Source organism: Dreissena polymorpha, chromosome 4 (genome assembly GCF_020536995.1).
Source record: "Dreissena polymorpha isolate Duluth1 chromosome 4, UMN_Dpol_1.0, whole genome shotgun sequence".
In the NCBI taxonomy this organism is placed as follows: domain Eukaryota; kingdom Metazoa; phylum Mollusca; class Bivalvia; order Myida; family Dreissenidae; genus Dreissena; species Dreissena polymorpha.
Genome location: NC_068358.1, coordinates 117142535 through 117160135, shown reverse-complemented (window position 1 = coordinate 117160135; position 17601 = coordinate 117142535). Strand labels below are relative to the sequence as shown.

Genomic DNA, 17601 nt, shown 5'->3' with positions numbered 1-17601 from the left:
TAATTGATAAATGTTTTATTATTCTTGAAACATGTTATATATAAGAAGTTAGTATTTAGATTCTTGTTCAGACTTTTCATGACACCTTTTGTGATTTAACATGTCTTGTAATTTGTGATTATGATTGTTCAACCATAACACTGGTCATGTAAATCTTTGCCCAACTGATGTAGTAGTAATTTGTTTAAACTTGTTATGAGTTTTTATTTGATATTCAGATGAAAGCAATATCATAATGCGTGTGTGGTTGAACACCAGTAATCATTTAACAGTATCATTTAACATACATGTAGCTATAAATAGTAACACTTGTCTAGAAGCAAATATGTTCATTAAAGGCTTGAGATTACTGACTCAAAGCTGCTGATAAGAACAGTTTTACATTTGGCATTTGAATCCTTTAAGTCAGAACAGTTTCTTCTCTGTCTGCACCCAATGTTATTAAGATCCATAAAGTAAGAGAAATATCAGGAGAATTGCATGTCTTTTCACAGTTTCAGCTATGATAATGAATTGAGACTGAAATATTTGCTTCTCTTTAAAACATGCTTTAACTTGAATGAAACTGATCTTAGAACTTGTTTTCAGTTGCCTTGCATTGTCTGTTTGCCTTAGTATGCAGTCACACTGTCTGGTTGGACAATCTGTCTTTGCTCTAAACAGAACATAATTGTTAAAGAAGAATACACATTGCATGTTTTTAACATAGATATAGAACGTGTACATTAACAAAAGGCATAGTCATACTAAGGTATTATTATGAAAAGAAGAATGACCATTAGGGTAATCTAATGTCCAACTCTGGCAGTGTGTACATGCTTGCTCAGTCATTGCTGTTGTTACTTCAAATACATAAATACTCTGATACTATGATCAAGTGTCTGGAACTACATCGACAATTGCAGGGTTCACAGTATGCAATATTCAGCATCAAATTAATGCATATATTGCCTTCGGGACCCGTCAAATTATCATATTATCATGTACCATGGGACACATAAGTTTTCTGATGTATTAGGTTAGGTCTCGATTTTAACAAGAAAGACAAAGTTTTACAGAAATTTATATTTAACAATGAACATTTGTTATGGTTGCGTTGAAATTGACCAAATATATTATTTACATCTTCTTTAATATTTAACATTTAGTTTATTTGGACGCGGCATTGATTTATTTCTGTATAACCTGCACATAAATATTTTATGTCCACCAGTTGTTCTGCTATTCCCCAAATATGTGAAAACATATTTTTGTTATATAACCTTGCAAATAGAGGCTCAGTATCTACCAGCTCTGTCCCTCTCATTGTATTAGATGAATAATGAATCAATTAAAGGGTTAAATGAAAAAAACATAACACATGACATATAATTATTAGTTTGAAAAATCATGAACAAAGTAACATTTTTCCATTGAAGCATTTTATAAAACATGCACATTTTATAAAACATGCATTGAGAGCCAATAATACTTGGGACCCCTTTTTACTGATGAAAATCTTTGACCGCAACTCTGAGGACCCCTAAAACTTTCACATGAATGTAAAACCCTGCAATTGCTTTCAAGGATGTAAAAAATACCATTTTAATTTGAGAGCATGTGAAGACTGAGCAGATATTTATGATTTGTTAAAAGCAGTTTTTAACATGTTAACTAACTAACCATGTTGGAATGCTTTAGGGACTGCCCATAGACCAACGTGCATGCCTGGCTTGATCAAGGACAGTGTGTTTTGCCTGCAGCGTGGTGTGTCATCCCAGCATGCTCGAGTTCACTCGTGCATTGCGCGAACAAATAATGCACACTTGTGTTTTGTTTCGTGTTTAGGCTGCCCGTAAGCTCGCCATCACTGAGGTCGATCTTGAGCGCTCGGAAACCCGTCTGGAGGCCGCTGAAGCGTACGTATCTGTGTGTCCGTATGTTCGTCTGTCTGTCCATCCCCCACACGGACATCTGGGGAGAGGATGACATTTTCTATGCTTTTCTGGCAAGGTGTACAACTTGTTGAGTGTTTATTGGTCTGAACAGATGGATGTTATTTTCAATTTTCCATCCTAATGTGTCTGCTAGTAGGCTGGTAGCCAAATTTGCATGTCTTAAAACTTTTGCAATTTTACTTAGCATAACATATTGGACTTAGGATTTTGCATTTGACATCAGTGAGAAAAATGACTTTCAGCAACTTTGAACAAGTAGTAGGCACTCAAACTATGTGCACACTTGTTATTGTTTCGCCCAGTTATTCATAAACATACTTGAGCTAAGCATCCCTGCCTCGGATGTTCTCAAGAGCTGAGATCCGGACTGTACTTGTATTCACTTGGAAACCCTCCACTGTCAGACCAGTAAATACATGACAAGCTGCTCACTCCAGATTGCAATGTGGCCCAGGTTTCCTGTTTGAGCCTATCCAGCTACATAAACAACCCTTCTTCTGTTGTTTGCCATTTCTCACATGAAAAACCAATGTGTTTCTGCTTTTTGGGTGTGGGCAAAAATGTAATATCTCCTGTTGTATAGGGTTTTGTCTGTTTATGTGAAAGAAAAAATAATAATGCAAGGGTGTTCATAGGGTTTTGCCTGTTTATTTGAAAACAAAAAAATAATGCAAGGGTTGTTAATGTAGATCTGGAGCAGTTCAATCAGGCCACTGGCCCATTTGTATAAATTGAACATATATGTTATCACCACTGAAAGGCTCACAATTGTTTTTCTTTGATTTCATTCAAAACTATAGAGTGCTCGCAAATTGATAGTAACAGAATCAACCTTAGAGAGAACTGAGGATCAGTTGCAAGAATACCAGAGGTATGCCAAAATCTTATTATAGTAACACCATGATCACCTGGTTGTCTTGGTAACACTAGTGTAGTCATGGTTACGGATATAGATATGCAATAGCTTTATCCATAGCTTTCTTCTGTTCTGTCACTCTTGATTTGCGGCTGGTTGGGAGATGGGATGCACAGCTGTGGCGGATATTCTCTATGGCTCCCAACTTCTCTGTGCAGTGACTCACCCTGTTTTCTATCTCACATTCCTGCTGTAATCCTGTCCCACTGTATTATCACTGTTACTTAATGATCCATAAAAATGTGTTTAGCTAGCACAAATTGAATAATAGGTCTTTTTATTAATCAATTAAGCATCTGAACTATTTTGTATTCACTAATCAAAGGAATTATATATTATTGCGGTGGTGATGATGATGAAATTATGATAATGAAAATCTTGATACATGTATAGCTTCACAAGCTATTATTATAAAGTTTATGTAGTGAAAAAGCTATTTCAAAATTATTCATTTACATGTCACTGAGGAATGCAACAATGTGTTATTGCAGCAATTCAGCCATTTACATCATTGGCGCAGGTTGTATTCTATCGTGGGTTAGTTGTAAAAGGGGAAAACCTGTCAAGTGTGACAGATAGGCGAAAGAAAATGGATATGTGTTTGGTAACTGATAACACATTGAATGTTTGTGCTTTTTGAAAAGGACAACTTGAATAAACTGTAATGAAATCTGCCTAATGGAGGGAAGTTATTGGGAGTATGTGGGTGGGGAAATGAAGCATGCCTGCTGATCCATGATACCAATTGTAGGCTTGAAATGCTGCATATCTTGGCTCTATTCTGTTGTCAGTCACTATTCTGGTAAACCTATGGAGGCATATGAGCCTTAACAATAAATCCACTTCAGTTTTCGGTTCTAACATATCTGGCTGGAATTTCAGAATTTTTCTCTAACCTGTACAACACTTACCAGTACAGACTGCTATCTGGAGTGCACCTGTTGTATTTGTTTAGGAAACACACCTTGTTATTATTCAGTGATTGAAAAAGTTGTGAGAATTACTCATGAGACTTTTAATCTTAAAATATTTAAATAGAATTGAATATTCTGTTATTTTTGTCATGACTTATTGCAATTCAGCATGGAACAATAAGAAAAATAGGACCTGTCTTACAAGTTACATGTATTTTATTTCTTCCCAGTTTCCACATGTATGCAGGATAAACATGTCTAATTAAAAAGTATAGATCTTCTGATTTGAATGTTATCATTTTTCAACTGTGATATTTCTTACAGAAATTCCTTGAAGCAAACAGCGCAGACCCAGATGAGACGCCGCATCGTGCGGTGTCTCATCTGGGTCTACGGTGTTTGCCAAGGCCTTTTTTCTAGACGCTAGACATAAATGGGTTAAAATGTTATCATTTTTCAACTGTGATATTCTAGCACATGCCTCTTACTCATCTTGATGATGAGTCTCTTGAATGTAGAGGGCCTCTTATCATTGTCGGTGGTAATCAACATGTTATCAGTGCTGTTGGTTGATCAAGAGTGCCAGCCAATTTACAAGCAACCACCTATCTGCCGGTGTTGGTAGATATTTTACAGGCTTCTGCGGGTACCCCTTTTACAACCTGCTGCAGGTTATCTGTGCGTTACTGATATAGCTGTGTACATTTTGAATGTTAGCCCCTGTAATAAACCAAGACTAGTACTGGTAATCTTACACCTAAACTTCTCTTATTAATTGCTGTTTTCGACATTAATGGCCATAGTGTGGCCTGTTGAATACGTGCATTTATGTTAAGTTTGATATAATCATGATCCATCCCTTTTATGCAATGTATGATGATGTCATAGCTTTGCCTTTCCTTTTGAATATTAGACAACCACAATGGTATCTTGTTGAATGAGTTAAGTCAACAAACTTTTCACAAATAAATTGCCTTTTATGGTTAAGATTTTTAGACATTAAGTATGTCTGCCGTGATGTTTTATTTGATGAATATAGCTCAAAAGCAATAACTGAAAATCAATTCTCTATTTACATTAAGACGTGCATTGCTTAAACCAGTTTAAAAGCAGGAATTTCTGCATGAATGCACAGTGATTTAAAATATGAAATGCCGACCCATTCATTGATATGAACACTAAGATAGGTGGTTGTTTGGGCTGTTTTGTTCATAACTACATGTTTTCAGATAGCTTGTCTATCCCTGATTTCTGTTCTCTGCATGTTTCTTGCTCGTTTCACTAGACAAACAGTTCAGCTTGCTTAAAGTACTGAAATACTCCTTAGTTTGTTTAAACCACCTTGATCATTAAAAAAAATAAAATAAAATAATTTGGTGTTTTTTACTCGCTTTTGATAATGATACCAAATTTGTTTAAAATAGTAATAGTAATGAGAACTAAGATATTGATATTGTTGTACACTTATAAAATACTTACATATAAGTGGATCCAAAGAGAACTTGATAATGTTTGCCATCATCATTTGGTTTAATGATTGTTTTGTAAACCTTTGTTGCGATAAAACTAAGTTGAGAGTATTATCAGTAAGCTGAGCTGTTATGCATGGTGTGTATTGCAAATATAAAAAACAATTTTCCCAGTCATTTACACTGTATTAGTAATTATTAAAATTTGCTTTTATTGTTCTTCCATCAGTAAAAGATGCATTTTACTTTTTACATTTATATAGTATTTCATCCAATAAAAATATTTTACATTCCTTTAAAATCTTGGTTTGGTGTAATGAAAGAACATAATGATAATACATTGATAATTTGGATTGGACATTTACTTTTGCGTTTTTGTTCATTGTTATTAAAGTTCTTTTGATAATAGTATTAGATGATACACATTTTTGGTTTACATTAAATGAGTTTTCTTTAGAGAATGCTTATTAAAATAATTAAATATTGTATTAAATTGTAATTTTTAATAACACTTTAGACATTTAGTTTTCAGATTAACATGTTTTTAACTGTCAACAGATTAACTGAATGACTTGTTTTGTATGCTTGTGCATGGTACATTGTGTGTGATTTACCCCCAATTTCAGAAAAGTACGCGAATTGGAAGAAGAGCACATGAGTTTAGGGCAACAAGCTAGGAGTTTTGAATCTGATTTTTATAAGGTATGTCATTCCCCCTCCCACCCGATACTAACATATACTGCTATGCATTACTAACAAATTTTGCTTTTCTCATTAGATTTAAGGAAATGGAACTTTTCTGAGTGAAATTTCAATTTTTAGAGCTAAATATTAATTTTAATTTTTTTAGATTTTTGAATTTTGAAGTTCTGTTTGAAGAACATTTCACTACAAAAGCTTCCATATTACCAAACATTGCCTGAGTGGATTCTGTTGTGCCTTGAACAAGTTAATATCCATGTTTTGTTGCTGTTGTGTAAACCAGCAGTGTTTATGCTAAATATACATTGTAAGTGCATAATTAATAATGTTAACTCAGGGAATGTTCAAATAGAGAAAATGTAGATCTGTATGTAATTTAGATCTGCATTTTCTATGATAGATTAGTTGAAAGGGAGAAGGCTTTGCAGGCTCTATTGGTTTTGCAATGTCTTCTTTTCTTTGATTTCTGTTTAATCACATACATGATAGTATCTGCAAGTCCCTATGTGTGTTGAGTGCTGTTTTTAATTGTCCTGTAACCGTTGTTGCCTCATGGACTGACCGCCAAATCTGCATGAATCCACACTGAGCATGTGAATGGAGTGATGTGTTTGTCTGTGTGACAACCTTGCTACAACCCATGGCATTCCCGTTGTAATGGCAGTGGACGTCTGCTAATCTTCAGTTTGTCATCGTCAACTGCTCGCCGCACCCGGATGCCTTCGCTCGCAGCTGCGAAACCTTGCTCACCGTTGCACATGATGACATGTCCAGTAAATGCCTTTCTTACTTTTCAGCAAAATTACTGAACTCAGCGAGGAGCTAGCTGTCATCGGTAATAACGCTAAGGCCCTTCAGAACGCTGTTGACCAGGTAAGACTCGTTAACGGGACTTGCAGAGCGATGTATGTTAGTGCTAACGAACACATTTGCATTGCAGGAAAATACTCGAGTTGGAGGAGGAATTGAAAGTTGTAGGCAACAACATGAAATCGCTTGAAATTAGCGAGCAGGAGGTAACATTAACTAGGCACAAGGTTTTCTCTCACAGGCATGGTTTTTTGCTGCGCCATGCTGCTTGAAGAGAAACAAGTGAACAACCAAACTACTACTACTACTAAGTGTTGAAATGGGCATGTTCTATCTATATATGTATAATATGTTTATTGTACACAACATTTTTGTTTTTACTTTGAAAATGTCGAATGTCGCGTCGGTCTTGACTGCTACATGTTTTTGAGACTCTTTCCATACAGCCAATCATATTTTGATTTGAAGAATAATTAAACAAAACCTGTAAAAAAATAATGTTGTGTCAGCAAATAAAAAGAAGCGTTCATGATTCTTTAGATTTTTTTATTGATTTTTTTTTATTAAATAAGGGTGCTTTTTGATGGGGGGAAAAAATGGCTGACTTAACAAAGCTTCGGAAAGAGTCAAATACATCGCAAAATGACATTCATTAATACATATTTGAATATATTTTGTTTCAGTTTGTTTATTATTGTATTGAATGTCATATTGCTATTATCCCAAACATAAAAAACTTCTGAACACGGAATAACCTGCAGTTAGATAATAAAAATAATATTTTAACTGTTTGTTCAATCAAATTCTGGATTTCCTCTTTAAATAGAGCACTCAAGTAGTGCACTCCTTGGAGTGGTATTTTCAGCTACGGGTAAAAATGCAAAACAGTTTGAGTGTTTGGGATAATTGTCAATGTTACAATAAATATGCTGGGACCTGTACAGACCCTGGCCAGTGAACATGCATAGCGCTTGTAGCTGGTGTCAAGGTGGCTCAGTAGTCTCCCTTTGGTTTGATCCAGCAAACAAATGATCACTCAGTCTGTCCATAATTTCTTGTTTCTGTCATTTCAAGATTGATGTATTGATCGGAGCCGCATTAATTCGGTCATAAATTCATAATTACATGGAAGTTAACCAGTCAGTGCTCAAAGAAAAATCTTTGAAAATAATAGTTTTTAACTACGAAAAGATCAGTTACTATATATTGTTCGTAACAAAAAAAAAATGTAAGGGCTAGTTCCGAACTGGTGGACTTAAAACAAAGAATTGAGTGGGCTAAATTTAGTTTGATTTTATAGTCACACTGTGAAGCTAAAGACGTTTGAAATAAGGCTTTTTGTTGAAGATTAACTAACAGGCATTCAAAAAGGAAAGTGAAGTAAATTCTTCAATACTGAGCTACTCTTGCCCCTGTAGTCATTTTTAGCTATTCTATGTTTATGTAACACGAATTAATAATAGTTAATTGTGCTGACAGTCTTCAGTGCACATACAATGTACTTGTGAATGACACACACTTTTAGCCATGTCATGCAAGTGGTAGATACGCAGCCAACAACACTGCATATGCTGCATGAGTGTAGATCAAGACTTCACTATTACGTGCAAGTTTCTTATTACTGGTCAATGTCAACTGTTATTTGTGTAAGCATCTCTTATAGTTCTGTGAAATGTGATACCTCGATATGGAAAAAATATATCAATTGCTAAGAATTTTTTTAAAGATAAATATTAATTTTATAATCTATGTAATTAAAAAAGGAATGAATTGTGCATGTGCATTAATTAGACAAATAATGTATTTAACCATTAGCACAAGCTTCATTAAGTTTAACTGGCATGAGTTAAGCAAATGAGAGTACAGTGAAAACTCTCTTTACGACCATCTCGGTATTCCGACCAACTCGCTAAGTCGACCGCCATTTTTCAGTCCCGATTTTTTCCTTCTATATTTCAATGGTCGTTACACTCACTAATCCGACCAACCCGCTAATCCGCTATTACGACCACTTTAATCAGTACATATCATCGATATTGTTCTTAATTGACACCCGCCAAACGACCAGTAATTTTCACACCTTACTTGATCTGGTGTTGTGGAACTATCGGGATTGTGTACGAAGCCATTCTGACCCAATAAACCACAAATAACGACAACGGTTTTTGGATCGATTTGCGACACAGGTGTTAGATTTTCGGCACTTGTTATAATTTTTAACCCTTGATTGACGATAGCTATTATTATTATTGAGTCTTTGATGGGTAAATTGGTAGTTGTTTGGTAGACACTTTAAAGATTAAATACGGCGAATAATTTAACAGTGAGGATATTTGAGTAACACGGTTTTGTTCGTGATGGATATAAAAACCGACCTTTATACCATATCGTTATTCAAAATGGAGAGACGAAAACGGAAAGAGTTGTGTTTAAAAGAAAATATTGATTTGATCGACGCGAGTGATGGAAAATCTCAACGACAGTTGGCCGATTTATTCGGCATTGGAAAGACTCGGGTTCAAGCTATTCTAAAAAGAACAGCTCAATTTTATTCGACGAAATGTTAAGCAGGCGACAATTTACTCATTCGTTAAGTAAACATCAAGGATCTTGATGAAAAGTACATGTACATGTATTTACACTTCTTTAACGAACACCTTGGAATACTTTCTTTGTACAATGTACAAATGTATAAATACAATGTATAAACGAATGACTGTTATATTGTATGCAAACAGATTAAAGTTCAGTGAATATTTACGTTGTTGTAATTATATGTCCATCAAATTCATGAAAACTCAGTATTAAGACCACCTCGCTATTAAGACCACTTTTGAAAAGTCCCACAAGTGGTCTTAATAGCGAGTTTTCACTGTATTTCATAAGTTCATTTGGTCAGTCTGACAGTGTATCGATCAGCTGTCAGAGGTACATCGAATACAGAAGTACATGACTTGCCGCCATCTGTAGGGTTTATAGGCTAAAAATGCATCAAATATAGCATCACAAATGTTGCAAATGCGTCCATGTGAGCAAAATGTTTTATCAGCAGTTATATGATTTGGTAGTCTAAACATGTTTTTTCGAATAATAACCTGGAAAGATCAATTAATTCAAAATAAGGAATAGCAAATCACAATAACTTGATATTCAACTACAAAGTCTACATTCAAAATGCTGCTATATCTATCAAAAATTAAATTCGTCATAAGGCGTTTTAAACATTTAAAGAATAACAATCAGGCAAATCAGTCTAAATCGCTGCTGCCCAGGTCTGTCAGAGCCAGACTGACGACAAGGGGCAAGTACACGGGGGTCAGAGCTGCCCAGGGTGTCACATTCACGAGAGAGGTATACGCCAGTGTAATATGTTTACGTGTGTGTTCTGTTGTAGGCATCTCAGAGAGAGGACAGCTACGAGGAGACGATCCGCGACCTGACCCAGAGACTCAAGGACGTAAGTTGTCATGGCAATGCTTCTAATGTGCTTCTACTTGTGCTTGTCAGTGCTGCAAACGGCTGTAAATTGAATGTCTCCATAGATGGATATATATGTTTTATTTCTATATTCCCGGTAATTGCCAATTGATATGATTTGGTAGACATTCTTTTGTATGATGAAACTGGTATTCAGATGGAGTCAAATCAGAATGCACTGAATGTTATTGTAAATATGAACTTTTATTATCAAGCTATGAGTGTTTCACATGGAATGCTGTAAGTACAATGTATAAGGAATAGATTATAGTGTGAGAGTGTATCCAGCAACAGAAGAAAGCAGAAGAAACATCTTTCAGTTTGTTCATGTTTGCTCATAATCAACTGTCTTTGTTAGGCTGAGAACCGCGCCGCTGAGGCTGAACGTGTGGTCAACAAACTGCAGAAGGAGGTCGACAGATTAGAAGGTAACCCTCGGGCGCCCCGCCCCCGGGAAGCATGACCCCCACCCCCTGAGTGATGTCAATGCTAGCTTCATGAGCAGAACTTCTCTGTTGTTGTTTCAGCAGTGCCATGACTGTAGCTTGTGTCTTGATGAACGATGAAATGAAGATGTTTAGGAAAGAAGATGATGTTTTTTGTTGCTAACCAATAGCCTATGTCTGTTGTACTACTGTGCTAGGCTTGGATTGTGAATCACATTGCAATTCATTTAAGAAAAATAGTATAACTTGAAGAACAATAATGATTTCTAAATTTTAATTAAAGTACACTTCTTGTATGGGGTTAACTATCTTCATTTCAGAGCTGGGCTCGCACCCAACCCCCACAAATTACGCACAACCAAGGCCCATCCAGATAAAATCCAATCTTTTGCATCAGTCTGTGCAATTTCAACCATTGCAGCTATCGGATGGATTCTCCGATTTTTAAGGGTTTGAAATATATATAAGTCTTTCCTGGAAATGTTTGATTTTTCCTGGAATTGCTACCTTTATCCAGCATTTTCACAGAATTATGTTCATAGCGTAATCCAATATGTCGTGTTCTGAGAAAACTAGGCATAATGCATGTGCGTAAAGTGTCGTCCCAGATAAGCCTGTGCAGTCTGCACAGGCTAATCAGGGATGACACTTAACGCTTTTATGGTATTTTTCGTTTAAAGGAAGTCCCTTCTTACAGAAAATCTTGTTTAGGCGGAAAGTATCGTCCCTGATTAGCCTGTGCGAACTGCACAGGCTAATCTGGGATGACACTTTACGCACATGCATTATGTCCAGTTTTCTCAGAACACGACTCGATAGTTCACCTTGTATACTGTCCACTGCTATCCAGTAAGAGCCCATGTTATGTATGTCAATGTAGCACATGGCATCTTGCATAACATTTAACCATACCAGCAACAACAATAATTGAAAATGCAAATCTGTTATGAGGTTTTACGGTGAACGTAAAACACACAAATTATGTCAGCATTTAAGGTGTAGAGAAAATTAACCCAAGCTTAAAATATTCACAAATTATGTCAGCATTTAAGCATTCTGAACCAGGGCGGTACTTTTAAAAACAATTTCAATGGTCATATTAATTGTGACAGATTTCTAAGTAAAAAAACATTATCCAAGCCTATGCCACAGTATTTCAGACCTGTAGTGAAATGATTGTACAATTGAATCAACTGTCTAAGCAGTTGTGCAATTATTCCCTGTGTCTCAAATTACAATAACAGCATGCGTTTTCATTTCATTTCAGGCAACCCTGTTAGCCCATATTTGTTTTCAGTTTCATGCATGGTTTTATGTCACGGTTATTGCGATGCATCGCTGACAGCAGTTCGAGTCCGTTTACTGTTCAAAATTTGGAAATCAGGATAAAATGTCTGATTTCTATGTGAAGGCATATTACAGGTTTCACATATTGTACTGTATCTTGCCATGATGCATCGCTGCGAGTGATAATGGCACTGAGAATTCCTTCTTAGAGCTGAAGTGAGAAAAAGTTGGAAAATTTCATTAAATTACATGTATGTCTTCCATAGTACTTTCAATTAAAAGCCAAAAACATAACTGAATTACTTATTCAGTTTCCGTTCAGAACTTTTTCAAAATGAAGAAATTCTCAGTAATCTTTCATGTTTCTTATAAACCGTTTCTAAGTGTTAACACTAACATATAGTTAATAGTTGAAACGTGTATGGAGATGTAGATACGATAAGACCCTATTAAATTATCTGCGTTGTTTGAAAATGGGTCTTGCGCCATATGCCCCCAGTGTAGCTACAGACCAGTCAGGAGCTACCCTGGCCACTATAAAGTCACACCAGTTTCCGTGGTCTCATTAACTGACAGCGTAGCATCTGACCAGACTGTGCAAATGGCAGGCTGGTCTGGCGCTTTGCTTGTTGCATATATCATAAGACCTATTTTTGCAGGACTCGGTCAACTGATGCAAGTTTGATTCCGAACAATCAAATTGGCAGCACAAAATTACGCATGGGGGTTTCAAAGCAGGCATCTCCATTCATTTTTCATCATTTTGATACAAAATTAACAGCATACAATGCATTGTCGCCACTGTTTGCCATGTGACATGTGTTATGCCATGTCGCTGTGTGTGTTTGCTGCATGTGACCATGTGTTTTCTCTCTGCGTGGCCGCGCCCACCTGCAGCGTGAGAGGAGGATGGAGGACGCTGAGCGTGAGAATGCCCGCCTCAAGGCCGAACAGGAGGCCATGGAGAGTACGTGTGCACTCACTTCTTATCCTTCACTATCAGTCCCATGGGGTTCAGGCTTAACTGGCTGGCAATTCAGCATCTTTTTGTACTTTAAAAAATGTCATTTCATGTAAATGGTTAAATAAAGAAAACAAAATTTTATTGAAAGGAATCAATTTGCTTGGACTTGAACTTGGGATCTTTGATATTAAAATGTGCAGCACTTGTTTACATGAAACAAACTTAATGTCTACAAACAGTTGGGTTAATTAGGTATTTTGTGAGAGACGATAATGACAGGAATGTAATGGGGAATAATGGTTGTGTGGTTGTTATTGTAGAGAAGTGTATTGGGAAAGCAAATGACATTAAAATTCTGGAAATGGAGCTCCAGTTTGCAATTCTGGCTGTGAAAGACTTCTAGAGTCGTAAGACAGGGCACATGGTCTGAGGAGTTTAAGAGGTTGATATTCATGATATGAGCCGTGCTCGGGGGAAAACGGGGCTTATTGCATGTTCATAAAGTGTTGTCTAAGATAAGCCTCGCAGTCTGCCCAGGCTAATCGGGGTTTGAATTTTTCGCTTAAATGGACTTTGCCTTTTAAAAGAAGTCTCTTTTAAACAAAATCCAGTCTAGGTGAAATGTCCTCTCTGATTTAGATTAGCAAGGGCGTATTGCACAGGCTAATCTGGGATGACACTTTACGTACATGCACTAAGTTCTCTTTTCTCATAGACCAGCTCATATCTATATCTGCCATGTGATAGAAGTGTTCTCAAAGTGTCTATAGGGTCAAAGTAGTTCATTTAGATCACAGGTTCTGGTGTTATGGGTCTGGGTCTGGGGCACATGGGCTTTCTGGCACACTAGTGGGACAGACCCACTTATAGAAAAGTTTTTGTTACTGTTTATGTGCATGCTGTTTTTGTTCCATAGTCTTCATCAAAAGCATTCATGGATTGTCATGGTCTATTTTTGGGAAATAATAGAAAACAGATACTTTTAATATTTATTTTGGAAATCAAAAAATGTTTTTAAAAAAAATCAAATTTATTTTTGACCTTGTACTTGCGATTTTGAAACTCATTTTGGTAATTCCTTATCCCTAAATCACTAAAATGGTGAAAGTTCGCCTAGCCACTTGATCTCACTTAAGAAGTCGAGATCAGTACAGGCTTTGAAGACAAAGGAACATAGTTGCATATTTGATGTTTACATGCTAGTTGCCCTGTTTGTGTGTGTGTTTTTGCATCCTGTGTTTGACTGCATGTGAAACATTGTTGGTTGTTGTTTTCAGAGAAGTATGATGAGTTGATGGTCAGCTATATGGCAATTAAAGAGGATATGGAGAGCACATTTGCCGATCTTCATAATATGTGAGCATGTAAACCCGAGTGTAACCTTCATAGTAGTGTATCAAGGTAATTTTCACTTGCACAGTAGGTGTGTTGGCTTTTTACATGAGATGGCCTTATTTCTTTTGTTTAATTTCCATTTTCATGTATTATCAGTATTTTTAATGTGATACCTGTACAACATGTAAGGGACATTTAACCTTACAACTTTAATGCTTAGTTTATAGTGTTTTGGCATTGCTATTCTAAAAAAGATGTTGTACTTGATATCTTAAATATAACAAGTGAAACAAGTTTTTTTTACAATTCAACTAGAGATACATGTATGTAATAAGTGCATGTATGAAAGGCCTCAATTCATTAATTTTGTTATTGGTTTTTGTTGGTTGCATCTTCAAGTATTTGTGTGATATTCTTCTGTTGTTTGTCTTCCACTAACTTAACATAGTTCTGCAATTACTTTTAGTAATTCTCTTAAAAAAAAAAGAATTTTACATTATTTGATTGATGCAAAGAAAGCTACAAATCTAATGAATAAATGTTACAGCCATAAGTATGTAATCCAAGTGTTCTGAACAAAAATCTGTGCAAATAAAGATGAATATTCATATAAACAAATGCTTTAAATGCATGCACTTTAATAACTGGTAAACAACCAATGATAATTTCTCTGGTAAACAACCAATGATAATTTCTCTGGTAAACAACCAATGATAATTTCTCTGCTAAACAACCAATGATAATTTCTCTGCTAAACAACCAATGATAATTTCTCTGCTAAACAACCAATGATAATTTCTCTGGTAAACAACCAATGATAATTTCTCTGCTAAACAACCAATGATAATTTCTCTGCTAAACAACCAATGATAATTTCTCTGGTAAACAACCAATGATAATTTCTCTGGTAAACAACCAATGATAATTTCTCTGGTAAACAACCAATGATAATTTCTCTGCTAAACAACCAATGATAATTTCTCTGGTAAACAACCAATGATAATTTCTCTGGTGAACAACCAATGATAATTTCTCTGGTAAACAACCAATGATAATTTCTCTGGTAAACAACCAATGATAATTTCTCTGGTAAACAACCAATGATAATTTCTCTGGTAAACAACCAATGATAATTTCTCTGGTAAACAACCAATGATAATTTCTCTGGTAAACAACCAATGATAATTTCTCTGGTAAACAACCAATGATAATTTCTCTGGTAAACAACCAATGATAATTTCTCTGCTAAACAACCAATGATAATTTCTCTGCTAAACAACCAATGATAATTTCTCGTTCTAATTGAACCTCACTCTGGGACACATGTACTTAATGTATCTGCGTAAAGCGTCCCAGATAAGACTGCGCAGACTGCACAGGCTCATATGGGACATCACTTTCCGCTTTTTGGAAATTTACATATAAATGAAGTCTCTATAAACAATATTCCAGTCTAGGTGGACAGTGTTGTCCCAGAACAGCCTGTGCAGACTGCACTGGCTAATATGGGACGATACATTACGCAGATGTATCAAGCGTGTTTCACCCAGAGTGCAGCTCATATGTATCGCCAGTTGCCAGTAATAACACGTGTCTATGTTGTTCATTCACAGATGAGTTGCTTGCTGAAAAGGAGAAGTACAAGCAGATTAGCGACGAGTTGGATCAAACATTTGCTGAATTGGCTGGCATGTGAGGAGGTCAACTTCCGTCCTACAAACAAAATGGAAAACACACTTCATCAACATTTCAACGATGCCTTGTTTCGCAGATTAATTATCTTCATAAAGCAGTATTCAGCTTTAACTTTCGGACGATGTAAAAATAAACCATGCTGAAGTGAAATACTCTTGACTAAAAGACATTTTTACTAGAAATGTGATTAATTTGAAAATATTTTTTTTGAAATTTGCTTTGAGCTTCCTAGTTTTTGTAAATTTAGAGAGTATGCGTGTGTGTTTTTCCAGGAGCAAATTACATTGTTTGCCTGTCGGGCATTCTATTATTTATAAAGAATTGTTATGGTTTGCTTAATTTGTTTTGGTTATTGTGGGTGATAAATTTTAAATGTTTTCGTTATGTTCAGGTGATTCAGCAAATGGTGTGTAATGGTCGCTATGTTCTACTGTATATTAACATAAACTTACATTAGCAAAATCTAAATCTCCTTTTTTTACAAATAATTTGTATGTATGTATGTATGTAATTAAAATATGGCCATCGTTCAGCCAATGTTTTTGAGGTTACTTACTCCCTCTTAATCTCGGACGTGGAATTGTTTCACCAACGGGTTTTCTTATAGATCTGAGCAGCCCTGGGCCGTAATTGACGATAATCTTGTATCATTTGTTTCGGTGTAGGGTTTAAAAGTGAGTGTCTGTCTTGTAAGCCGTGTGTTTTGTTCATTTCGCTACAACTCCTCACTGGTGCAGTGTGTGAGTAGTCTCATGAAACTTTGGCGTCTGCCTCGAGAAGGAGGTAGGGCGGGCCCTTGGCACGCTAGGAACGGGGGAGTCCAGACGGCAAGTGTACAGGTCTCTCTGACCCATGTTATAACAGCCAGTAACATCAGGCTCAGCTCCATAAGCATTGAACATCGCATGCTTGACATCTGATCAGCCATTGAACACCATCATAGTGGCAATATCCAGCCCCATTGCCGTCTGGACTGCCCTACTTCACCAGCTTGCCAACGCCACCTTCCCGATTTCTTAGGTGTATTTACTGTTCATAGACGTATGTTATTTGAACACTGTGTACAAAAATGACTTGTAGCCCAAATAAATACAAAAAAAGATCATTATATCATTTATGGACAACATATTTACTATGTAAATTAATATTTGTATTATGCAAAAATTGGCACCAATTTTTATTATTGTGTCATAGACAATATCGTTTGATCAAAGCAGCTTAGTTTACTAAATTTGTAGTATTTTTGTTAATATGTCGTATAGGGAGTTGTTGTAAATATGTCTTCGGAATTAAGTTCGCTTGGCCTGTCACTGCGGAAACGTTTCTCCTGGATATTGCCAGTTTTGACTTAACCTTCAATAAAAAAAATATTGTTACTCAGTTCTAGTTTTCTTGTTTTAACCTTTGGCTTTTTCTATGAAATAAGTCTGTTTTATTTGCTACAAATTTCTTTATATTGGTTTGAACAGTTTAAAGAACTGGTAATCATGGGCAGCACGTTCAGAATGTGAAGTTGACCTAGTCCCATTATTATACTGGGTGTAGGGTCTGTACTTGTGATCACCAACCAATTCTTAGACTTCACAATAAAGAATAGACTTCTTAACAAAAAATTCTAAATTCTCTTTCATGCATATTATTATATACCA

At 35.9% G+C, this 17601-nt stretch overlaps 1 protein-coding gene across 12 annotated transcripts in view; it reads left to right on the top strand.

Annotated features, from left to right (window-relative positions):
• Window positions 1-17332, top strand: part of LOC127880004 (tropomyosin) — a 31811-nt gene extending 14479 nt beyond the window's left edge. For 5 of the 12 annotated variants that reach the window (XM_052427186.1, XM_052427183.1, XM_052427185.1 and 2 more), the window contains 6 exons: window positions 2738-2808; window positions 5863-5938; window positions 10143-10205; window positions 12856-12925; window positions 14200-14323; window positions 15871-17332. In XM_052427186.1, the coding sequence (XP_052283146.1) occupies window positions 2738-2808; window positions 5863-5938; window positions 10143-10205; window positions 12856-12925; window positions 14200-14282 (363 nt within the window). In that variant the 3' untranslated portion in view covers window positions 14283-14323; window positions 15871-17332. Of the gene's footprint in view, window positions 1-1827; window positions 1899-2737; window positions 2809-5862; window positions 5939-6735; window positions 6812-6878; window positions 6955-10142; window positions 10206-10583; window positions 10654-12855; window positions 12926-14199; window positions 14324-15870 lie in introns of all 12 variants that reach the window. The other 7 variants (XM_052427184.1, XM_052427189.1, XM_052427180.1 and 4 more) reach the window with 6 other exon arrangements.
• Window positions 17333-17601: the final 269 nt, after the last annotated feature.